The sequence below is a fragment of the Colossoma macropomum genome, unplaced genomic scaffold, assembly GCF_904425465.1.
Source record: "Colossoma macropomum unplaced genomic scaffold, Colossoma_macropomum, whole genome shotgun sequence".
NCBI classification, from domain to species: Eukaryota; Metazoa; Chordata; class Actinopteri; order Characiformes; family Serrasalmidae; genus Colossoma; species Colossoma macropomum.
In genome coordinates, this window is record NW_023494798.1 from 12,895,729 (window position 1) to 12,918,884 (window position 23,156).

Consider the following 23,156-nt stretch of genomic DNA (forward strand, 5'->3'; position numbering starts at 1 on the left):
ATGTTGTTTCTGTAGTCACACTTGGCTCATAAAGGGCTTTACAATTACCCAGTGAAATAATTGTGTGTTAGGGTATGGAGGGTATGAAAAATACAGTAATAGGTTGACCCTTTGGACTTGGATTAAGAACTGCAGAAGACATTCAGTACAGCTCACATGGTTTAAAGTGTGGTGAAATAAACTGTCATCTACATGAAACAGAAAAAACAATTCTTAAAAATAAAAAATAAAATGGATGACTTCACAAAATATCTGAAGGACTGATTTATATAATGCAGATTGGAGTTTCAAATAAAAGCACCCACAAAAAAGAAATGACAAAAATTACATTTGGGTCATTTTCAAAGCATTCGTAATACTTCAGATACTATAGTCCAACTCAGTGTTACAAAAGTACATTGTGGCAAAAATAAGAAAAAAAATGTTCTGATCTCAACATGTTCCTAAAATTCATCAGTAATTTGAGAATTTTTGACGACACAGCAGCACATTTTATTTTAGTTGGGGAAAAACTGACTTGTGGGAGTAATTGTGCTAGCTTGTCAACTTAATGGAAAACAAATATGAGAAATACTGCATTATTATGTTTTAAATAAATTAGATAAATTAGATAATTTGGGATCTGACAAAAGTTACATAATTGGCCTATTTAGGAGACAACTCATCGGGTAGAACAGACTTTCATAGTAAACAAATAAAGATGGTGGAAAAATAGACATTACTATGTTTACCATCCTTATAACAAAACAAAAAACCTGTTTACTGATTTTTTTCATTTTTTTTCTTAACAATATATATATATATATATATATATACACTAGTGATAGCATATAAATAGGTAGGATTTAAGAGTCTGTGGCATAAAGTTGCCTAGTGACAAATGAAAGCCTGCAAGGTCACTGCAGTTTCACAAACAGCAAACATTTCTTTTTATTAAATATACAGTTGCCAAAAAATGGCATGCCTTAAAGATCCAATATATGGTATGTGTAATGATCACCTCTGTGTCTCATCTCACATGGTCTTTCAGGCAGTAGTCACTGCCTCAGCCAGTAAGAAAAACAGTTTTTGAGTCAGAGGTAGTGGGTTCTCTTAAAAATTGTTCTGCTCCAAGTATTACGCTTGGTGCAGACTGCTGAAGTCTTCCATTGTGATTATTTCTCCTGGTGGGACGATGTGTTCGGTCTTGATATTAACTCCACATGAAACGAACAGAGTGGAATTGAACACATTCCCTGTGTGTGTCTCCTGGTAGAGAACACTGCAGTGTTTATCTCAAGAGGAGCCACTTTGGGGATGGGTCACCTTGTCCAAGGCTGGACTTTATAACCATTGAACATCATACAAAACCTGGCTTCATAGAAGCACGGCGACATTTTGGACAACCCTGTGTCCCGTTTGTCTGCAGGCACCTGTTAAAACAGAAAACAGTCAATAATCAACTCACGAGCAATGTCTTCAAAAAAAAAAAAATGCAGAAAACTGTCAAATGTACAAAAATATTAAACATTCATGCCTTTTCACAGGTGCCTAGCATGAGTGCAGGGCCACTTACTTGAGGTGGAAAATGTGGGAGCAGGGCAAGGCCTGCAGCTGCTGGTTCTTCTCCCCAATGGACTCTCCACACATGCCGCAGTAGAGCTCCAGCTCCTCTACACACTGCAGGAACTTCACCACCTGCTCCCTCAGCTCTTCCTGCTGCTCCCTGCTGCGGTAGATGGCCTCCGTCAGGCAGTGCACCTTTAGGGAACACAGCTGTGGAAGAGCCCATGACCAGCAACATGTGGAGATGGGTTATGACTTTAGCGGTTGAAAGAAAACATTTATAATGTAGCTGAGTGAAAAGGTTGTGAAAGGAGATGGACATTACACACCTTATTTCCTATTTCCTCTGCAAGTTCATTTGCTCGCTGAAAAGAGTCTAGTGCCTAAAAGAGAGTTAAAAATAGGTAATTATTATGATCAATCAGACATTTAATAAAAATGACAAACTAACCTGAACGTGATTTCATATATTTAACGTAGACAAAAACATAGAACAATACAATTCTCATGTCTTAAAGTGTTTTCTGTGCAGCTGTAAAAATATATGCGGATTAATTCTTAACCTTGTCATGCTCCTTCTGCAGCAGCCAACACTTCCCCACTCCCAAGTAGATGGATGCTTGTCCTAAGCGATTGCCAATCTCTGTCATTATACACATTGAAGACTCATAGCGAGGGAATGCTTTCTGGACAGGTGAGAGAACAGCAATGAAATAATCAACCTTAAATTCTTAAGCATAGTGCAGTGATTCTTAAAAGGTTCTGGATATCTCAGTAATTAGAAAAGCTTTGGAAGAGACCAGCATTGGAGGAAATAAAATCAGGTGAACAATAAATGCAAATATTCATGTGTTGATGCCGAAAATTGTTTTGATGCTCCGATGTCATGCTTCCAATTCATAATAATTTAGGAAAGTGAAGAGCTGAAGCTCACTTACGTCAACATCATTTCGGCAACGATGAATATCAGCGAAGTTCAGAAGACACATGGCCTGCAGAGGACGATCTCCATGCTGGAGTGCAATCTTCATTGATTCCTGTAAGTAATGGGGGTCTAGATAAAATGACTTTTCTCTTAAATTGATAAGAGTCTTAAAATAATAGAGTGGTGAAAAATCTAGTTTACACAGTTTTCCCTGTTCTCTAAATGTAGGAGACAAATTTAGTGTTGGAAGTTTGCTCTGTGTTTTTGCACTGGACTAATGACTAGTGCAAGATTAATGCAGCTAACAAGTAGCATCACACACTTATCTCAGACCACACAAGTAATCTCAAATAGACTTGCTTATGCGGTTTATCTATAAAAATGGACCAGTGTATAGATTAAATTCAGGGTTAAAGACTTACTACTACTAGTGTTACTACTACTGTTTCAGTTATGTGACATGCTTTGGTCCACTTTTATAGATGTCATACACTGTCAGAAATCACATAAGCAAGTTCATAAAAGATTACTTAACTATTACACATAATGAGTGATGATTTAGGCATGCAGTTTCAGGTGGGTATAAGGTATTAATCTTATAGCTCCAGCACAAAACTAGAAAAGCAAAATTGAGACACTAACCATGTCTTGGCTGATGGGCTACACCTATGGTACCCCTACATCTGGGGTAAAAATTGTGTAAATTAGACATTTTTGCCAAACTACTCTTAAAATACGTGTAAGCACATTGCATAAAAGCATTCCATATTTTTTAGAAACCTTCAGAAGTTCACTCCCCCCTGCCACTTGCATTAAAGCTGAAATTTAATCCCTCTTGTAACACAGCTATAAATGAGGAATGCCCCCACTCTTGTCATCTGTGACCCTAGCAGCGCTGCATTGTGACTCTCACGGTCCAGAGCGATGACTCTCTGCTACACTGCTCTTATGGTCATTAGAGAGGGGCTGAGAGCTAAGCTCTTCATTATCACTCCTCTCAGACGGCACCTCAGCGCTGTAGAGAGCCCTTTGCTGACGTATTTTTATCAGCCATAATAAAGGGGGTGGGTCTGGTTTGGGCTCGGGAGGTGGGGGAAGGATTTGGCACTAGTCCCACAAACAGCTGCACCTGTCAGTTGTTGGTCCTTGCTCACACACAACCACATAGAGTTACATAGGGTCTGAGGCCAGGGTTGTGCCAAGGGGACTGATAAATATGATCAACATATGGCAGCTAGTGGGATTAGGGTGTTGGAACTCATAAACGCTCAGGTGACCACTGATGCAAGCTGTGGTATGTTTACAGTGTTTGCCAATGTCTGTATGCAAAGGTTTAAGTTACTACTAGATAACTATATTGAGATTGTCTGTACTGTCGTCTGATCTGTTGCTACCGGTATGTTGCGTCACTGCTGTGAAGGGATGTATAGTAGATACTGACAGCACTCCTAAAATTACTTCAGTGTCTTACCTTGATTAAACTGCCTTTGAGGCTGTGCTTAAGGCTTTAGTGATTAGTTGTCACAGTCAATTAGGTATCAGTGCCATCAATTAAGGAATAAAGACAGACTTTCATTGAGCTGTTTACTTAAAAACTTCGGATCTGAATGATTAACGGGAAAATAAACAATTGTTTGCCCCATGCTGTTGGTTAAAAACCTTAATTTAATTTTATGTCAAACAATAACAGTTCCTATTTAAATAGGCTGGTTTTACAAGGAAGTTGCGAAACATTTTTAAATCGTATGCATGAGGGTGCAACAGGCAATTGGTTCCGCTAGATAGGCCTACTGTAGGTCAACATATCGGTATGTTTCACGGTCCATACAAGGCACACTTTTCAACATTTTGTTGCATTAATTCAGCCAATCAACTTTTAGATCTGGAAGTTTCTGACAGTTTGATGGGTCGCGTCCTTGATTTTAAGCTTCTCAGTTAATAAATTGATTGCCAAATATTGACGGATGGTTATTGATCAAAATAATTTATCAAAAATTTACGTTCAAAAACAAAATCACTCTGAAATACACTGCAAAAAATATTGGCGACTGTATGGCTTCTACTGCTTCATTCTTTACCATAAAGATATTGTTTGTTGAACAGAGAAAAGTTTGAGTGACGGTAGCACTGTGGAAATAGGCATAATAATTAGATTAGTCTGTTAATCGAATGATAGTTGTTAGATTATTCGATTACAGAAATAACTGTTAATTAAAAAAAACTTGGTGGTCTTCCTCCAGTCCCCTACTGTTGTGTACCTCGCAGCATTCCATGGCGTCTGGCAGTCGATCCAGTTTCCTGTAGGCTACGGACATGTGGTACTGGCTCATGGCACGGTACTTCAGGCTCCACCCCTTTCCATAGTCATTCACAAGCTCCGCAGCTTTGCATGGAAAGAACAGGGCCTTTTCGTAATCCTGAAAAAGTATAAGGCATTCATATGTTTATTAAAGTGTAATATGACATATTATGAGACATGATGATCATTCTCTTTGACAGATAATTGAATGAGATCATTTAAGTTTGTAAATTAATTGAATTATTTAGAAGTGGATTTTATTTATTATGTTTTTGACTTTTGACATCAACCAATTACACTGAAATACCATCATCAGTGAAAAGTGAAAATCTCAAACGTACAGCTGTTTCTTAAGTCTATATTTGTACTGCACAGTTTTTTTTTCTTCTTGCATCAGAGTTTCAGTGGTTAATGAACAGAATCAGGTGTGTACAGCAGGAGAAGGACTACAGCGCAATGCAGATGGACATACAGAACCAGAGCAGGGAAATACTGTACAAGGGTGTTAAAAATGGACAGGGACAGCGCATTTTCCATATTCTGAAACCTAGTGGATGCGACATATGAGTACATTCTCCACATGCCATTTTGTCACACACTCATTACAGTAGACCATTCTGGGGATACAGGGGATTATACACTACAAATCTCCGGTGTCAAGGTGAGTACAAAAGCCTATATTGGGACCGGCCTGCTCTGCCTGGCTTGCCTGCTGATACACTGCATCTTACATGTCGGCAGTTTGTTATGGCCATGCAATCTGTGGTGCCTACTTTAACTGTGAATTACTGCTGCAAAATGACTGCAGCCTAGAAGGATGTGCATGAGAGAAGGCGAGTGCAAAACATTTTTAAAGAGTACACAATTATGGCACCAGTCCTTTACCTAGTATCAGCCATACTAAACCAGATATTGGTTGAAAAAAGAAAGAATCTGATTCAATTCAGCAACAAGTCTAGGCTTGATATTTCATTTTGCATGGGTATGTATTGCAGTTATTTTGTTTTATGTATTGGACTTGCACTGTGAGATGATAATTTAAAAAGCTGCAGTTTATTAAATATTGTCCTGTGAGGTAGTACAATAAATCTGAGCATGGTACTTTTAGATGACCACCTTAAATGAAGTGCTTCAATTAAAAAAAATAGCTGATTTTAAAGCTCAGTATTACAGTTTTTAAAGAAAAATGTATACTTCTTTGAATAGGAATTGGAAGTGACGTTGTGCTATCTCTGTAACTTACACAAGTTATGAACAAAGCCATTCATGAGCAGTTCTTTTCACATGTGAACCAAAAATATACATTAGAAAAGAGCAGGAGATGAACTGTTTCCACATTCCAATAGAAAGCCCTCATGGATCTTTGAGAACAGTACCTTTAACTGAATGTAGAAGTTGCCCAAGCTGCAGCACACCCTGCACTCCAGCATCTTGTCGTCATTGTTGTGTGCATACCTCAGGGCCTTCTCATAACTCTCCAGAGCTTTCTGGAAGACGCTGAGGCCTAGGAAGGCGTTGCCCATGCTCAGACACACCTGGCCATTGAGCTGCAGGCTCACTGTGGTGCCCTGCATGTTTAAGCAGGTCTTGCAGTAGGAAATGGTCTTCTGGAAGTCGCAGAGCTTCTCGTTGCTGCGGGCCAGGTTCAGGTACCCTTCCGTTAGGTAGTCTGGATCCTCCATCTCTCGCGCTGTGTCGATTTGAGCTAGGGCGTACTGATGTAGTGGATGTATGTTTGTGGAGGGGAAGATGACAGAACAACAATGTATAAATTACTTTGTCATTGAACTGATCACAGTGAAGGTTTAGGACAGCAGTGTATGTCCAGGCATTTTATGTGCAGTTGCACCAGCGGGATATTCTTATGCAAGCTCTAGTATTATTTATATACGGTATCTGTGAGCCAACATTGAATCCTTTCATGCCATATGCTACTGTTTCCCTGGAGACTAGACTCCATCATCCAAATTCTTCTCTTGTTGACCCTGATATGATGAAAGGGTCAATGTACTGCTAATCTGTAATGAAATACACGTACCATAGTTTCTTGTTTTTTTTTGGGGGGGGGTTATGAAGCTTCTCAGAAACACTTGCTTTTTCCATCCTTATGAATGCAGATGTATGCTCAGGGGGGAATTGATCCTACTCTTATTCTGGAGCTCTTGAGAAATATGGGTCCAGTGCTACTTGCAAGTCGTCTTTAATGCTTTGCATTGTGTATGTATTATGTAAAATGTAAATTTATATGTAACAAATGTATTTTGTTAGCCAATTTAAAATAGTCTCACATAACTAAAATTTTCATTTTCAGAGTGAGTCAACACACTCTTCAATAGGATTAGAACATTACAATTTCCAAATTAATTAATGCACAAGTTTGTGATTTTATTCAGTTGCCAAATGATTTTACACAGTTGAGAAAATTTACTACTTTACTCTCTGTCAATTGGCGTCTTGCAAGAGCATCTTTTTCTGCTTTTATAGATGGTATAGAAAGTTAGAAAAGTATGAACACAATTTCTACTGCTCTGTTCAACACTGACAACTACTCTGTTTGTGTTGTTTAAGTGTATTAACTTGCTAATGAAGTCTTCACTAAACATAGCAAAGCATGTTTCTGTGTGAGTAAGAAGCTTTATGTCAACAAGCTGCACTGAGCTGAGGATCATATAGCTCAGGTCTCTCTTTACTCCTTTCCTACGGAAGCCACAAATTAAAAATGGCTCTGCATGCTTTACATGAGCAACATATCAAAATGTTATTAAACATTTAAGCATTCTCATTTTTAAATTTCAGATTAAATAGTAGTAATGTAATATTTGAACAAAACCTAATAAATAAACGGTAGTCAGATATGAATTGGCAAATCATATTTTTAAATGATTTTGGAAGGGTTTGTGGGTATAATTTTAATTTCAACATTATACGACATTGCATGAGGTCAAATTTAATCTGGACCATAGATATCTTGATGGTATATTAAATAATTTATTCATCCATTAAATCTCTTTTCAAAAATCTTAGGTTTGAGCTTGTCAAGTTTTGTGACAAAGTTTTGCTTTAAGTCAAACTCATATGTCATACTAATAAAATATCTTAAAATATAAATTTCCAGCAGATTTATACAAAACAGCTTAAAAAAACAGCAAAAAAATTAAAGCTGAGCTTACCAATAATATTCTTGCTGGAAAATAATGTGTTAAGATTTTATTAACCTACCTTTAGCATCTCTTTGTATTTCCCCATCTCTGAGTGTGCTGTAATCAGGCAACCTAAAGCCCTGAACTTCCCCCCAGGATCAGACGTCTTCTCCAGCACCTTCATCCAGACATGTAGAGCTTTCCCTGTCTCATTGGACTGGTAAAGCTTCAACCCTTTCTCGATCTGCTGCTTTGTTTGGTCCTGGCCCATCTCTGTGACAATGTGCCTCATAAAAATAATCATCCACCTGGCTCTTCGGCCTTCAGAAGAAGCCCACGCATACAATCCCTTTCCTTGTACTGTTTAGACAAAGGAGGAGCAGTTGAAAGGAGGGCGATCTACACCAGGCCTCCGCACCCACCAGCCTCTTTAATCCACCGCTTTCAGCTTTGGGGTGCAGAGAGATGAGGGAGAAACTGGATCCACTGCATACGAGAGCCCCAGAGCTAAGATCCCTCTTGCTCATCACCATTGGGAAATTTGAAGGAACTACAAGAAAGTCATCCGCGCTTCCTAGATTGAACACCAGTCCTGGATCTTCTCAAACGGCCGCCACAGAAGCCTTAGGTGATCTTAGCGACATTTGAAGACACAGAAGGAATAAGTCCCAATCCAAGGTGCTAGCAGTGATCTCCCAGAATATCTACACCCTCCACACCCCAGTGGGAGGAATTCTGTGTCCGCTGGCCCCCTCCCTTCCTTCACCTCTACCCTCCCTCCCTCTCTGCTGCTGGCGCTGTAGCAGATGGCCTTGTCAGTCTGGACCATGTGTCCCTGCTGGAATCCAGCTTCAGTCTCTGAAAAGACCCAAGGTCACAAAAGACGCCTGCCCGCCTCTCCTCCCACCTCGAATTCCACCCTTTACCTTCTTACCCAAACGCTTTCATCAAATGTTAACACCACAAGTGCCACTAGTACACAAAAACACCACCACAAGTGTGTCTAGAGCCTTTTGCAAGAATCTGAGCTCAGCAAGCAGGCTAAAAACAGACAGTTATTTCACAACATCGAAAGAGAGTAAGTCAAATACTCCTTACACTGGCTGGCAAGTTCCTGTGGGTGGGCCTTGTTAAGGCGCATATGTGCCGTCCCCCTTAGCCCCCTGCTTTGGTGTCAGCAACTGATGCTTAGAATAGTTCACAAAGTCGGACATGGTATTTGTCTTGAGTTACAGTATCACTGCTTCTTGAAACACATCAATAGGATCGAATCGTCAAACTCTTAGCTGAAGCTAACTTTCTTTACCCCCCCCCTTCCTTATCCCTCTTCAGCCTGCCTCAAGGATACAAATAGGCACTTTTATCGCCTTGTCATTCACAAGATAGGTTACCTTTCCCAAGATAAATCTCTGGAAGTTGTACGTCACGTCTTTGTCATAACACAATTCCTGGATGGTTGGCGCACAAGACTTTCATTGCATTTGGAAGTTTTCTTGAACAACTTAATTTAAGAAAAAAGCACTGGAACATCCCCCTTCAAACTGCCAGCTTTGAACACAGCGATTTTGGAGAATGCACATATGAGTGTATCGTTTTTAGGTATAATCAGTGTGAGATTTTCTTTAAGACTAGAGAACCACACAATGCAGCATATGACATACATGCAATTCTTTTTGACTGCCAGTGTACTTGAGCTCACATGAGGTCAGATTTAAAAAAAAAAACTTGATATTAAAAGTATTCATAAAAAACTTGTAGATATTGCAGTAAATAAGAGTAAATATGCTAGCTTGACTGGAACATTAAATAGTGAAAGCTCGCTGAGATTTGGGAGATGAAGAAATGCCATAGTGGCTGGGGAAAACACAAAAGACACTTTCTATTCAAGTAGCTTGTCACGCTACCTGACCAACAAGACAAAAGTGTTTATGATAAGCAAAACCTACAAAACCTGTAGTAGTACACAGGACTGCACAGGACCACAGACCAACTGAATGATGAAGATGCAAACAGTGCTTCTTCAGTCTCTGTGACTTACCAGCCAATTGGACAGCAGCAGTGTGAATAGCAGTTTTGAGTGTGTTTAAGATGTTCAAAAATGATGTTTGAATGCTTAAGATGCACCCATCAAGACTATTTGACAGTATAACTGGTCCCCGGTACCCAGTGACAAATTGAAACACACAAAAAGAATTAATATTTCACATTTAATGCAAATGTTGGCCAAAAGAGTACATTATGGAATGAAAGTCATAAAAAGTCTGTGGCTTTAAAAGCCTTTGCATGAGTATCAGTTTTATCAGCAAAAGTCTTCACCACCAGAGTCACTGAGGATATGCACATCACAGAAAACACAGAACTTGTCAATACTATGTAGACCTTCTTAGTGACGGCATTGTGAAGATTTTTTTTTGCCCTGATATTTATTTAAATCCTCATGTTATCTCATTCTTTTGATGTGAAACCCTTATTTGCTACATCTGGTAGGAAATTCGTACTTGTTCATATTTTAGACTATAGAACTCAATAACTAGAGTAGCTACCTCATATTTATTATTGTTCCGCCCATTATTCCGCTATTATCAGTTCAGCTGTGGTGTTGTGTGACCATAACAACACTGTCATTTGCACAAAAAAAAACTTTGGCATATGATATAATTACTATGTCAAATCTATCCATGTTATAAGGCATACTAATCTGAATAAAAGCATTGCCCATATTTACCATACTTTTCAGAGTAAGAGTACTGATCTAGAATTAGTTTTTGGACTGTTACATCCTAACAGATAAAATTTCTGGAGATGGCATACTAGTAGTGATGGGTATCGGGCTGATTTCAGCAGAAAATGCTGGATTGGACATCAGAGGGGGAGAAAAGAAAGAATAAAACCTGATTTAATCCTGTAACAAATCTATCATTAAATAGCATACATTCACATTGTGTGATGTGATGTTAACTGTGTATTTCTTCATGTGGGGAAAAAAATAGAGCGTTTGAGTAGTTTGAGCACGGTAGCCTACCTTTAGACATTATATAGATGTCATCTTAAATGATCCGCTTCTCTTAAAAGTACCTCATTTTGAAGTTTAGTAGAATCATTGTCTCAGTATTAGTGAATATTCAGTTTCAATATCAGTGTTGGTGGAAAAGAAAACGTGGTATCGTGCCAAAATGATCTCAATTATAGCACAACATTAGTACTCTTAAACCAAAATGGTTTAATAAATATGAACCATCTTAAGCTGAAAATAATGTGCATTCTTAAGCAAGTCAGTGAAACAGTCAAGAGTCTAACTGTACTCACAACCTTACTGTCTGAAGCTGACAGTAGATGCTATTGTCAAGAAAACAAAATAACGAAACTTGTTTATACTGCTTGCAACGTAGTCTCTTGGAAATTCGACACTAAATGGCTGGTTTAAATGCCAGGAAAGTGTCACTTCATTTGATAATTCAAATTTCACATGGCTTTCACTGACACTGCACTGTGTGCCTTGGTATAACACATTGCACAACAGGATAAAGCTTGTAACACAAAAGCAAAAGAACAAAACCACTGCCTTGCGCTAATGCTTTTCCAACTACAATCACTATTCACCATCACTGGAAACTGTAGGCTTAACGTTCACATGGTCCTTTATGATTATGTCCAAAGTCTCGCTGTAAACACACACACACACACACACACATCTTGTAAGCCACTTATCCTTCTGGGTCGTGGGGAGAGCTGGAGCCTATCCCAGTAGTCACTGGGCGGAGGGCAGGATACACCCTGGACAGGTCGCCAGTCCATCGCAGGGCAGACAGACACTGTAAACATTTAGCATTTAAACATCAGGCCAAGACAAACTGCCAGTTCGTTAAGAGTATTTTGATTCCCTTGATCACAGACACCACAGAAGTGGCGGGGTTCAGCTTTAACGTGTTAGCGTCACCCTTCTTACACTTGTCCCTAAACACGTAAATGCAGCCGTTGCAGCTAGCGACCTTCCACAGCGAAGGCACACAGCTCCACACCTCTGGGAAGCGCAGGCGAGTGAAGCTATCCAGCAACGGGTTGTAGCACACCAGAGAGTCGCCCTCAGCCACCACGAAGATCAAGTCTTTATGTGCAGTGGCATGCATGCAGCCAGCGAAGGGCAGCATATATGGCTTGGTCTGGCACTTCTGTGTGGTCGTGTCAAAACACTGAATGAGGCGTGATGGTTTGGTGAAGAAGTCCATGTCATTCTCTTCCCCACCTAGCAGATAGATAATCCCACCTAGGTTGACCCCAGCAGCACCTGACACAGCCGTGTCCAGCTGACTGGTCTCAGTCCACATGTTATCCCGCACCGTGTAGTAGATAACAGCGTTGGACAGTGTGTCCTGCAGAGTCTTGCCCCCTAACGAGTAGATAGCATCCTCACTGGCCACAGAGACAAGTGTGTGGTGGAGGCGGTCACGAGGTAGCGGAGCACATCGCTCCCAGTCCATGGTGTGCATGTTGCACTTCCACATGCGGCGCGGGATGGAGCCGCCGACCACATACAGGTCACCACCATGCTTACAGGCTGCCGTGATCTGGTGGCACAGGCTGTTCTGGCCGCTCACGCTAATGGCGTCGTCCTCGTCACAGTGCAACGACACGGCCAGTGAGTGTGTGCGCGTGTCCTCCTTGCCAATCAGGTAAATGTGCACATTCTCACCAATCTCCTGGACAGAAAAGAGAAAATAGATGAAAAAGCTAAACATCTGCACTTTATAAAAGACATCTGTGTGACGCAAAGGTCCTGATTACATTTTACTTAGGCAAATCATGTACTGAACCCACCTTGAGGCTATCTGACAGCATATCTGAGAACTCCTCTCGCTCTACTTTGTTGTGGTTTATCCAAGACTCTATTGCTGCAGTTGGATTTTGAGAGCTTGGAACACCATCTAAGACAGCATAGTCACATTTAAGCCATTCAACAGAGAATAAATGTATCATTATTCTACAAATATAACCCCAAATCATAGACAGACATCACAGAGCAACATTACATTGAGGACAAATAAAGTAAAAGTCTGACTAATACAATCCCCCAACATTGTACTCCAGTTTTAGATTACTTGGTTTTTACATGTCCCTGTTTGTTTTGGTGTAATTCAGAACCTACAATAAATACCTCACTTCAAAAAGAAAGCTATTGTTTCTTTTAGCACAGCTGCGTGGGAGCATCACCAACATGGAAACCAAATGGAAAGATATCTCCTTGAAAACTTTCATCAGTAACAGGTATTTTGGTCTGTCTACAGCAGGGGTGTCCAAAGCTTTGGACTCAGGGGTGGTCCAAGGGCTGTTTTTTCCTAGGTTGTGTGTATATCCTTTCAATACTGTAGTGGTTCCCTGCCTTCTTTTAAATCCAGGGAAAATATATTTTTAACTGCAGTGCTCTCTAAATCCTCTGTCTCTTTTCCACCAACACCCCCCGTTATGCTGTATTAGCTTGTAAGTGTTAACTACAAGATTTGTCAAATCTGAAACATGTATGTAAATGAATATTAATATAGAAAAATGTGTTCTATCATTAACGAGAGAGAAAGGCAATTTCCTGGTGGACCAAATCGAACATCCTTGCGGGGAACTTAGGGACAGCACGAGTCTACAGCCTTTGACGCCAACAACCCACCTTTGATGATGTCCATGAGGAGACGTAAAGGCAAGTTGAGGAATTCCTCTGTCTGGTGCAGCTGCACCAGGTGAATCTTAGCACAGTGCTTCGCTGCCGTATACAGCTCCTGATCACTGTGTCTGTCCGCCAGCCACATCACCTGAAAGAGATGACTGAGTCAGCCACAGCCCAGCGTCCAGGAACAAGCCAGCCCCGCCTGTACTTCTGCCAGTTACTCACCTGCAGGCAGTTCTTGACCTCCACAGTTCGTGAGAGGAAGCGGGAGCACTCTTCGAAGAGGGCTGTCAGCTGGTACATGTCGGCCATCTCGTAGGTGTCCTGCAGGTCCTCCACCTGCAGCTTGATGGTGCCATGGTAGATGTAGTCCACGAGCAGTTGGAAGACGGGCGCGCTCACGTCCTTCAGCTGGATGTGTCGATCGTGGGCCTCTCGGAGATTGGAGGTGAACATGGACCTGAAGAAGCTGCTCTGGGCCGACAGCACCAGACGGTGCAGCTGGAACTCCTTGCCCTCCACCGTTATGGTGACGTCCGCGAACAGGCCGTCCTCCAGGCACAGGTCCATGATGCTCTTCACCACGCGGCTCGAGTGGGAGCGGTCGGTGAACGTGTAGCCCTGAAAGTAGTTCTCCTCTCCGGACGAGCCTCCCACGCTGAGGCCCCCATCCTCACCGGACTCCATGGCATCTGCTGGGCGAGGCCAACGTCTCCTCACTCCGGCCGAAACGTTTTAAAACCTGTGAACAACACAAACGCGCTGCTCTGACGGCGGGAAACGGCGATCTCGGGCTCTGAGACCGTGTAGCTCCGTCACACGCAGATTAGCCGACAGTACGTTGAAGTTACTAGCTAGCTTCTCTGCCACACTGTCAGTATAGTTATCATCTTCCACGACAATAACGAACCGGAAAAAAACAACACTCGCTGCTTTTCTACCTCGTTAACTTCCGAAATGTTTGCTGGCTTAAATAAGCAACTGTGTCATGTTTACTTGCCCCGCTGTTTAGCCTCCTCGCTATCGGTAGTAACGTTAACCTCAGCTGCAACACAGTTTATCGGCACTCTCTGCAATTCTGTTGGCTTAGGAACACGCAAAATAGACAAGCTGTCGTCTCTTAGGTATATAATGTTCCAGTGTACCTGCTGGTTTCGGGGCTTTCAGCTGAAACTGATACAGCTTTCATATGAAACGTGTTTTGTTTTGCCACAGCAGAGGCGGCTGCTGGATGTTGATGTAAGCGCTGGGAAGTGAATGCACCGTGTGTGTGTGTGGGTCGCTACTGACACCATGCGGTGGAGGTCTGCCGTTGCATGTAGTGCGAGCAGCTTCAGCTTCAACTAATAGTCAAATTACAAATCATAAGATTATTTACGTTCATTTTACTGCAAGACACTCGTGCCCGAAGATATCACAAACCACACGGAATCACGATAAACACATATAATTCGACATAAATTTAAGCATGTGAGATGTTTCTTTCAGGGTCGTAGCTGCACTTTTAGGCATTAGTGGGCCCGGTGAGACCCGGGGAATTAGCTAGAAAAAACCCTAAATAACAGCGTTACTGAACTAAAATGGCATAAAAAGTGATTCTTTGTTTTTTTTTCTCTGTACATAATTAAATAGATTAAATCTGTCACATGAATAAAATGTTACATCAACACACCTGTTATCAAAAGTAAACTAAAAGACAGAGGACCAAGCACACATTTACTGGTCTGTTTGGTCAAAATACCCTATTTATCAAATGCAGCGTCATCAGACCTTCATTACCAGTTGGTAACTACTCTGAGGGCAGATTTTCAGCAAAAAGAGTAACTGAAGCTTTGTTGATGATGGCTGACTGTCACTTTCCATAACTGGGGTGGCCAGGCTTCATTCCCGGGTGGCACTGGCCACTTTTGGCCACCTCTTCGCCTCTGCTTCCGTTTTTTGAGCTGGGAAGAGTGCTGGCCTGAACACGTATTTTCCACAGGTGGAAGAATGCGGAGGAGAAACAGAGCAACTAAGGCAGAGACACACTCTGTTCTGTGGACCGAATGATATCTAGCTAAAAGTCCCTTCGCTTTTGGCCAGCTGTCGAAATCACGCGGACCTTTTTCGGATTTTGTGGCAGTGTCGACAAAAATGCTGCTTTTTAAATATGCGTGGGTTCTTTTGTGTCTTGTGGCTTTCAGGGACTTTTGGCACATCTCAGGTAAACTCTTCTCTTGCTTGAGGTTTTGCCGAAATTGCATTATTATTTTTTAAGCAGATGAGCGAGCTAAATGATGGTATTCTTGCATTTTACGCGGGTTACACATAGCTGAAGAAGAACTGTAATGTGGAATACGTTACAAACCTTGCATAGTGTATAAGAAAGAGTATTACTGCGCGTTATACTTAGTTCACCGATCGGTTTTTAACGAATGAGCTGTTTTTATCAAGCAGAATGTGCGTGTAGACCACGGAATTCCTGAGATTCCACAGTTATCTGCACTCTGTTAGTTTGCCCGTTTTTCATTAGAAGCCTCAGACTCTTAAATTACTGTCTAGATCTCAGACGGTGTTAAAGACTGGGCAGATCCTTTAACTGTCGAGGTTGATTTAGGTTAAATTAACCTGACATTAACGTTTGCCTTGATTTGTGTGCAGATGTATCAGCTGTTCTACATGGAGGCCTGTCACGCCCAGATTTCATCAGAACTGTCAGTGAGGCCAACATGATGTTTGAGGCAGGACACTTTATTACTCTACCTTGCAGAGTTTTTTTATTTAATTTCTTTATTTTATGGAGTTGGAGTGCTCATATCTCCCAATATAATTTCCACAATACACACATGTAGCCTAGAATTCTATAATTTACTCAAACAGAAAGACTAAACAGGCAACTCAGACACCCTGCACTCCATAAGCTGAAATACTGAAAATGTTTGTGGCAACATAAAGAAGCACTAGTAGATAAGAGACAAAAGGTAACAACATCTCTCTGTCCATCCTAGTTCTTACTGAGTGGTCTTGTGATCGATGTGGACAACAACATTGCCATGAGGGACCAAGAAATGGCCTCCATGAGGCAGGGCCGAGCTTTCTTAGCCCTTATAAATGATAACATTCCCAAGACTGTGCCAGCAATGGAGGAGCTACTGATCGCTCTGGAAGATGAAGAGAAGTCCTTCAGTCAGTCCAATTTTGAGACCCTCATCCTGGGAATCATCTATTCGGCCTACCAGGTCCACAAACAAGAGGTTGAGAGGCAGGAAGTTCAGCAGAAAGCTTGGGCAGGTGTCCTTGGCCGCCTGGCAAATGTTACTTTTGTTCAGCTACGCAGCTATTAAACTGTGCCACAAATACAGAAAGAAATTGCAGCTTCCAGGCTATGTTTTCAGTCCTGACAGACACCTCCCACTAACAACAGTATATATATTACTGTCAAGGTGTATTTTACAGGAGTTTGTATAAATGCGTATTCTCCTCCACATCTCATCTACTTTGTGTTCTAGTGCTTGCATGTCCAGTTTCTGTGTTTTATGTTTCCTGCTTTTTTCTGATGCTGAAAAATGAAGTACTTGTAATTAATGGCCGTTTTGACTGGAAATAAAAAAACACAAATTTCGCACAGTACTATATCGTCTTTATTCTAAAATAACTGCCTGTATACTAAAGAAAATGATTCCAGGTCTCTTTTCATGTAAAAAAGTACAAAGTTTATTATATTCAAAGTGTAAAATGTACAATGTTTAATATGAACAGGAACAAAATGTTAAACTTGGAAAACTTTTTTTTCACGTACAAAACAAATGTTGCCGTATAAGATTTGTAACACTGCTTTACAGTAAAATGATCATTGTTAATACAGTAGCTGTGGCCATCTATGGCTTCTTGTTTTTTTGCGTTTTACATTGAGTCTTGCTTTTGGTCCTTGACTTGGTCTCGGTTGATTCCAGTTTTTTCTTTAGCTTGGTACTTTCTGCAGTTCCTCTTCTTTCACTGCGGGGCCGCAGTGGATTGCCTCGTTGCGCTCTGGAGCTTCCTGCTCTCCCTCCAGCCTCTGTATCTTTCTCACTCTGTCTTCCAGGCATATGGCTCACTGTATCATCTCGCCTCCATATCAAAATATTATAGCCTGCAAATGAAAGTCAAGTCTTCTCAGAAGGGAAGTGCACACTTGAATTAATGTGAACTCATCCTGATGTTCCAGTAGATTCAATAATTACAGGAGTGAAATTGATCACTTACCCATTCCAGATGCCAACACATCCCCTACTGGGCTGAATTTGTTGAGCTAAAATATAAGACAGTACAGAAATTTGATTTGATCACAATAATAAACATTATGTTATGTGGAAATGGTTATTTTTGGCTCTGTGAATTGGGGTGACGTAGTGGTGCAAGTATGGATATGAGATTAGATTTGAGAACCATGAGCCCACAGCTATTTTATAACAATTTTACTGGAGAAAAAGTAAAAGGACACTTACAGATACAATACCATGGGTATTGGGGTCTCTCAGCTGGTGAACAAGTCTGCCAGTGTTAGCATCAAAGACATCAATAGTTCTCTCATCATCAGGAAAGACACGGTCATCTGGATAGCGGCCAGCCACGATCAGGTCATATATGGGATGCCAGGTTGCCTAAAGTAAAAAGGACATCAAAACTATCCTCATGGATCCTGCCAGTTTAAAAGTGAACTGTGCCAGCAAAACCACCAACCCAACTGGTAACTTCATAGAACAACCTGACAGAAAGGAAAAAGATAAAAGTACAAGCAGCTGATGCTGCTGGGTTCCTACCTTGATTGGTGTCAGGTGCTGGAATTGCCGGTGCGGATGTACAATAACCTGAGCTGGCTTGGACCAATCACAAGAAGAATATATCCTGATTTCATTCATTTGGTCAGTGGTGAGAAGCTTGGTGCTATCCGTGGGGTTGAAATAGGCTATGTTAAGACAATTGAAAAGAGGAGAATATGACGTGATGTACATAAAAGCTACAGGGCATTCATTAATTTTCTTAAATAAATGCTTGGGCAGATGTCCACCTACCAGAATTAACTGGTTTCTCGTGTACCATTTCATGCAAGAAGCTGCTTTTGTCCTTAATGTTCCTGAGGTCCCACAGCTTGACAGTGCTGTCTACAGATGCTGTCGCCATCAGCCAGTCACAGCGCACGTTGAATTCTGCATGGGTCACTTTGCCCTTGTGCAGCTTCTCACTGAAAATCTACATTGTGTAGGGAAGAACATACATTATAAGGACAATCTGAGGAACATTCAAAACGTGTCCCTGCTCTGACATTCAAGAGTGAGTTTTAAATATGTGCTTACACATGCTTATTACTTACCTCTTTTCCATCAAGTCCAAGCAGATGCAGTCTTCCTCCATTGTCCCCGGTGACAAGCATCTGGCGACTCACTGACACATCCACGCAGCAGTACCAGTAACTGTAGAAAAGGTCAGAGATTTGAAAGCTCTACAAATTTGACAGATTTGAATGCATGTTTTACATGGATATCATAACAGGAAAAGCAAAAGAAAATTTGTTACATGTACTATAAATGAGCCCCATCAAGTGCGTTTTAAGTGGCTAAGGCATGCAAACAGTCAAACTATATGTTATCAGTTCATTTCTGGTAGGAAAACAGCAAAAAACCAAGTACCTGAAGTATGTCTGACATGAGAATACTTTTCTTTCGAGATGTTATTCTGGACCTTGCAGTGTTATGGTAGAATATGTAATGGCCAGTCAAAATACTTGATGACTAACAGAGACAGAATTTACAAGAACAGTCCTCAAGACACAGTGTACTTACTCCTACATCGTACAAACACAAGATGCCCCCAAACAAAACACAGCGAGTAAAGTCCTCACCAAAGACTGTGGTGCTCATGACTGCAGTCTGGGGTTCGAGACAGTGTCTCGCTTGGGAGACCTTCAAAGCTCTGTAAAGTTACAGTGCCATCACCAGAGGCCACGTAGACTTTGGATACATCTGTGGGGCAGTACTTCATCCCCCCAATAAAGTCACCAGCTCCCTTCTACGAGCAGATAAACACAACATAAAATAGCTCGGCCTCCAGTCTCTATTGACAGAGCTGTTCAGCTGTTCCAGACTGTTCTTTCAGTAATTATTTCAAAATCCAGCTGAGTGCCATTAACATCAAAGTGTATTTCCTTAAATCCACATGGATTATTATTTTAATTTTGATATTTTAGACATTCTGCGTATAAGAATAAGCTTAGAATTTTGCGTTGACATGAAAACGCGAACTATCAAGTGACAAACGAGTAACTACTAACAATCACGTAACTTGAGACTGAATATCAGACTTCTACACCAACCAGACAGCAGTCAACCAACTCCATACCAATCAGAAGAGATCCACCCAATTTGCCAACAGAATCTAGAAGCATCAAAACTTTATTACAGTTTATTTAATAAAAAAAAAACAAACAAACAAACAAAAACACACAGTTCCGGTATTTTTGGCAAAAAATGCCTAAGTGGAAATTTTCTGCCACCTTTTTATGGGCCAGTGGGAAGAAGACCATGGCCATGTGCCTCACAGAAATGTCACATGTGAATAAGCACATGTGGTTTATGGAAAACAAATTGTAAAAAAATGAAAGAAAAAAAAATTGTGGTTTTTGCACACCACTTCTGTAATATATGTTTCTTTAAGGGGTCAGTCTTACGAGTTGAGGAGATGAGGTGTCATGTGTGCAAGTTAATGTTGCTAATTGTACTAACACAACTTCAACTATATTGCATAGAGACCAAATGGCTGATCAGTTAAAGGGCCCATATCTAACATTTTTTGCATTTTTATTTTTCCACTTGTTTGTGTGTCATAATTCATTTTTACATGACCATCTTCTAAACTCTCTTCATCTCTTAGGACTAAACAGGTTGTTTGTGTTACTTTAAGGCTGATGTATGTAAATGGCCTCTGTTCTGACTGGCTGTCTTCTGTTGTGCCTCGTTTAAAACAGTCCAGGCTGAAACATTTCTCAGAATTTCTGCATTAATTGGCAGAGATAAACTTCTGTAAGCTGAACAGACATATGTATGTAAATGTGTTGTCTTTGTGACATCACTAAAAAAAGAATTCATAATGAGCTGTTTTTGCAGCTTAGTTTCCTTATATGGACTGTGCAGACTGGGGAATGAGTGGTACATTTCAAATCTTCAACAGTGTTTATACATAACACGACACGCTTTTATTTAAATAAAAACATTTTGAAAAACTAGGAACACTTGGCTTCCCAAGATTTAGGCCCTTTAACTGTTTGTTTGCCAGTTGTTTGTATTACTTAAACGTCTGAAAAAAGGTGAGCAGCCATAATGCTAATAAAGAAACTGGCTTACTCCCATGAGTCTGTCTGAGCAAAGACTCGGATCATCGATCCATTGAAATCCCATAGGGTGGTGGTACCTCCGACTGATGAGGTGAACAGCTGATTGGTATTGAATTGGTTAAACTTCATGCCTGTTACTGAGTCTCCTGCACCCATCTAGACAGAAAACAGAAAGGATTAAAAGTTTGACTCTTTTGAAAGGACACTTGAGCCAAAATGAAAAAAATTATTCATAACTACATACATATATTGTAAACATGCTGACTTGCCTCAACATGCTTACTGCTACATTATAGCCATGCAGCAGCTATCTCGAGAGTCATATTTTCCGATTTAGAGATTAGGAAAACCCCCTTCTGAACACGTCTGCTGACGGTGGGAGGAACTTTTGAAACACTACAAGCATACTGAGGGTTGGCTGTATGAATGTATGTATGTATGTATGTATGTATGTATTTATATGCTAGTTTTGGCCAGAATGCCTCTTTAAGGTCAAACATACCACTAGTTTTATTATGATATTTTAGAGATATCACTTTTTAAATTGCTATTTAATCTGAACTCGTCACCGCTGGATGTTGTGCTGGTCATTTGCTTAAAGGAACAGCTCATCTTATACTGTGGCTAACACAGAATCAAAGGTAGTAGCCACAGATTTGCATGACCTCATTTGCATGATGCAAACATGTGGCTACATTACATTTCACGTTTATTATTAGCAAAATGAACATTGTTTTTGAAACATTCTTTATGTAAAAGACTTTGCAAACATGATACGTTTTGATTTTGCAAACACATCCAGTCATTTTACCAAAACTGTTGTGAGTGGTAAGACATCTCTCTCACCCCTTGTATAAATGTTGTCTTGTTCAACACATCATAGTCCCACAGGATGATGTCTCCACCCTTGGAGCCCACTGCCAGAGTGCTGGGATGGCTGGGGTGCCACTCCAAACACGTGACCCTCCGGTCAAATGGGCTCGCTGTGCGGTGCAGTCTGTAGGAGTCCAGCGAGCGTATAAAAGGCTCTTGGAGGCACTTGAGAGATGAGAGTGAATATAACACATGAGAAAATTCAATAATACAGCTGGGCTCATACCCAATGGCAAAAAAGATTGTTGTCTCATTCACTTTTTCTGTACATATTTCCTATTTCTGCAGGAAAAATGAACCATTGTCCACTGGTCATTAGCTCATAACTTGAAGCTACATGTGTTTCATCTATATATAGATAAATAGATATATAGATAGACAGATCGATAGATAGATAGATAGATAGATAGATAAAGATATATGTAGGCATAGAAATTTCATGCAGCCCTGTGAAGCACACTGTCCAGTGGTTTTATGTGTGGTTACCTGTCGTAGATGAGAGTGGATGCTCTGTCCTAATGAGCTCTTGTAGATGTAGTGAGGTATGCTTATTTGGGTACATTTCTTCAGCCCTCCAGTCCACTTTACACTTGCCTGAATGTAGGTCTCTGCACAGAAACATTACTCCAAATTACTCCAAGCAGCTTTACACTTCACAAACTCCCGTAACAAGACTACTTAAAAACATGAAGGCTAAATGGAATTAAGACGACAGTGTGACCTCTAAACTTTCCACACCTGTTTTTGCTAACGTCTTTCCATCTTTCTTCGCCTTCAGCTTCTTAGACAGAGACTCCGAACAGTCTTCGTTCTGGCGTTTTCTGGCACCGCGGGGGATTTTCTGCTCCTCTTTCGGCTTCCCTCTCGCCATCTTACATCAAGTTTCTTTCTGAAACACGTCGATAAACCGAGCACTCTTCTCTCATTAAGGGTCTCAGCAGGCCTTGACACACACCAGCTTCAACTTCACCCACAGCCCAGACCGCACGACGTGCTAGTTACAGTGAAATGAGTTAGCAGCTCACTTAATGCTTATTTCTTACCTTGCAGGTGTCCGCGATGGAGAATGTTATAAACGGGGTATTTACATAAATTTGCACCTTTTCTTTCTTCTATTTACTTGAGCCCCTATGAAGAGCATGCAGTGGCTCACACGTGAGTGGGCGTGACGTAAGAGGCAGAATGTTTTGTAACACATATGTATGTTGCATATTACCAACACTAGATGGCGGTAATGTCGAAAGTCTGATATTATACAGCCACCAGTGGTCCTTTTTTCTCTTTCTGTTGCTTTTTATTTAAATATAGAATAATACAGATATTACAGTATATCAAAAAAGTTTTAAATAAAAGGTGTGGATGTCTATATTACT

General features: G+C 40.8%; 4 protein-coding genes across 7 annotated transcripts; 1 reads left to right on the top strand and 3 right to left on the bottom strand.

The window, feature by feature from the left end:
- Window positions 1-285: 285 nt before the first annotated feature.
- On the bottom strand, window positions 286-9,011 carry rapsn (receptor-associated protein of the synapse, 43kD). Its single transcript, XM_036585607.1, has 8 exons — window positions 7,989-9,011; window positions 6,146-6,484; window positions 4,729-4,887; window positions 2,484-2,582; window positions 2,109-2,231; window positions 1,875-1,928; window positions 1,556-1,755; window positions 286-1,412 (listed from the first exon to the last, which is right to left on the bottom strand). Exons 1-8 carry the CDS (start codon window positions 8,211-8,213, stop codon window positions 1,340-1,342), a joined length of 1,272 nt encoding a protein of 423 aa, XP_036441500.1. The 5' UTR covers window positions 8,214-9,011; the 3' UTR covers window positions 286-1,339.
- A 1,091-nt stretch (window positions 9,012-10,102) lies between these two features.
- Window positions 10,103-14,483, bottom strand: kbtbd4 (kelch repeat and BTB (POZ) domain containing 4). The gene is made up of 4 exons (XM_036584897.1): window positions 13,788-14,483; window positions 13,566-13,707; window positions 12,725-12,831; window positions 10,103-12,606 (listed from the first exon to the last, which is right to left on the bottom strand). The coding sequence occupies exons 1-4, from the start codon at window positions 14,247-14,249 to the stop codon at window positions 11,746-11,748; spliced, it is 1,572 nt and encodes a 523-aa protein (XP_036440790.1). The 5' UTR covers window positions 14,250-14,483; the 3' UTR covers window positions 10,103-11,745.
- LOC118817898 (protein FAM180A) lies at window positions 14,216-17,171 on the top strand. 2 transcript variants are annotated; one of them, XM_036584902.1, is made up of 3 exons: window positions 14,216-14,398; window positions 16,203-16,282; window positions 16,550-17,171. In XM_036584902.1, exons 2-3 carry the CDS (start codon window positions 16,271-16,273, stop codon window positions 16,883-16,885), a joined length of 348 nt encoding a protein of 115 aa, XP_036440795.1. In that variant the 5' UTR covers window positions 14,216-14,398; window positions 16,203-16,270; the 3' UTR covers window positions 16,886-17,171. The 2 variants fall into 2 exon arrangements, with proteins under 2 accessions (XP_036440795.1, XP_036440794.1); XM_036584901.1 differs by lacking the exon at window positions 14,216-14,398 and adding an exon at window positions 15,343-15,765.
- A 60-nt stretch (window positions 17,172-17,231) lies between these two features.
- On the bottom strand, window positions 17,232-22,952 carry ddb2 (damage-specific DNA binding protein 2). Of its 3 annotated transcripts, none has more exons than XM_036584898.1 (11): window positions 22,827-22,952; window positions 22,522-22,672; window positions 22,270-22,391; window positions 21,757-21,948; window positions 19,423-19,589; window positions 18,895-18,994; window positions 18,596-18,773; window positions 18,344-18,489; window positions 18,029-18,184; window positions 17,787-17,832; window positions 17,232-17,673 (listed from the first exon to the last, which is right to left on the bottom strand). In XM_036584898.1, the coding sequence occupies exons 2-11, from the start codon at window positions 22,652-22,654 to the stop codon at window positions 17,420-17,422; spliced, it is 1,494 nt and encodes a 497-aa protein (XP_036440791.1). In that variant the 5' UTR covers window positions 22,655-22,672; window positions 22,827-22,952; the 3' UTR covers window positions 17,232-17,419. The 3 variants fall into 3 exon arrangements, with proteins under 3 accessions (XP_036440791.1, XP_036440793.1, XP_036440792.1); XM_036584900.1 differs by lacking the exon at window positions 19,423-19,589 and adding an exon at window positions 20,921-21,066; XM_036584899.1 differs by having other exon boundaries at window positions 22,522-22,777; window positions 22,884-22,951.
- Window positions 22,953-23,156: the final 204 nt, after the last annotated feature.

Excerpts from the sequence above, each read along its gene's own strand:
- rapsn (XM_036585607.1), bottom strand. The coding sequence starts at position 8,213 with ATGATTATTTTTATGAGGCACATTGTCACAGAGATGGGCCAGGACCAA. Across the intron at positions 6,485-7,988 it reads AATACAAAGAGATGCTAAAG|TACGCCCTAGCTCAAATCGA; the intron begins GTAGGTTAATAA and ends CCACTACATCAG. Across the intron at positions 2,232-2,483 it reads GTTGCCGAAATGATGTTGAC|AAAGCATTCCCTCGCTATGA; the intron begins GTAAGTGAGCTT and ends TCACCTGTCCAG.
- kbtbd4 (XM_036584897.1), bottom strand. The coding sequence starts at position 14,249 with ATGGAGTCCGGTGAGGATGGGGGCCTCAGCGTGGGAGGCTCGTCCGGA. Across the intron at positions 13,708-13,787 it reads AGGTCAAGAACTGCCTGCAG|GTGATGTGGCTGGCGGACAG; the intron begins GTGAGTAACTGG and ends CATCTCTTTCAG. Across the intron at positions 12,607-12,724 it reads TGCTGTCAGATAGCCTCAAG|GAGATTGGTGAGAATGTGCA; the intron begins GTGGGTTCAGTA and ends TTTTCTGTCCAG.
- LOC118817898 (XM_036584901.1), top strand. The coding sequence starts at position 15,696 with ATGCTGCTTTTTAAATATGCGTGGGTTCTTTTGTGTCTTGTGGCTTTC. Across the intron at positions 15,766-16,202 it reads GGACTTTTGGCACATCTCAG|ATGTATCAGCTGTTCTACAT; the intron begins GTAAACTCTTCT and ends ATTTGTGTGCAG. Across the intron at positions 16,283-16,549 it reads AGGCCAACATGATGTTTGAG|TTCTTACTGAGTGGTCTTGT; the intron begins GCAGGACACTTT and ends TGTCCATCCTAG.
- ddb2 (XM_036584898.1), bottom strand. The coding sequence starts at position 22,654 with ATGGCGAGAGGGAAGCCGAAAGAGGAGCAGAAAATCCCCCGCGGTGCC. Across the intron at positions 18,490-18,595 it reads CGAGAAACCAGTTAATTCTG|CCTATTTCAACCCCACGGAT; the intron begins GTAGGTGGACAT and ends GTCTTAACATAG. Across the intron at positions 17,674-17,786 it reads TGTGTTGGCATCTGGAATGG|GCTATAATATTTTGATATGG; the intron begins GTAAGTGATCAA and ends TTTCATTTGCAG.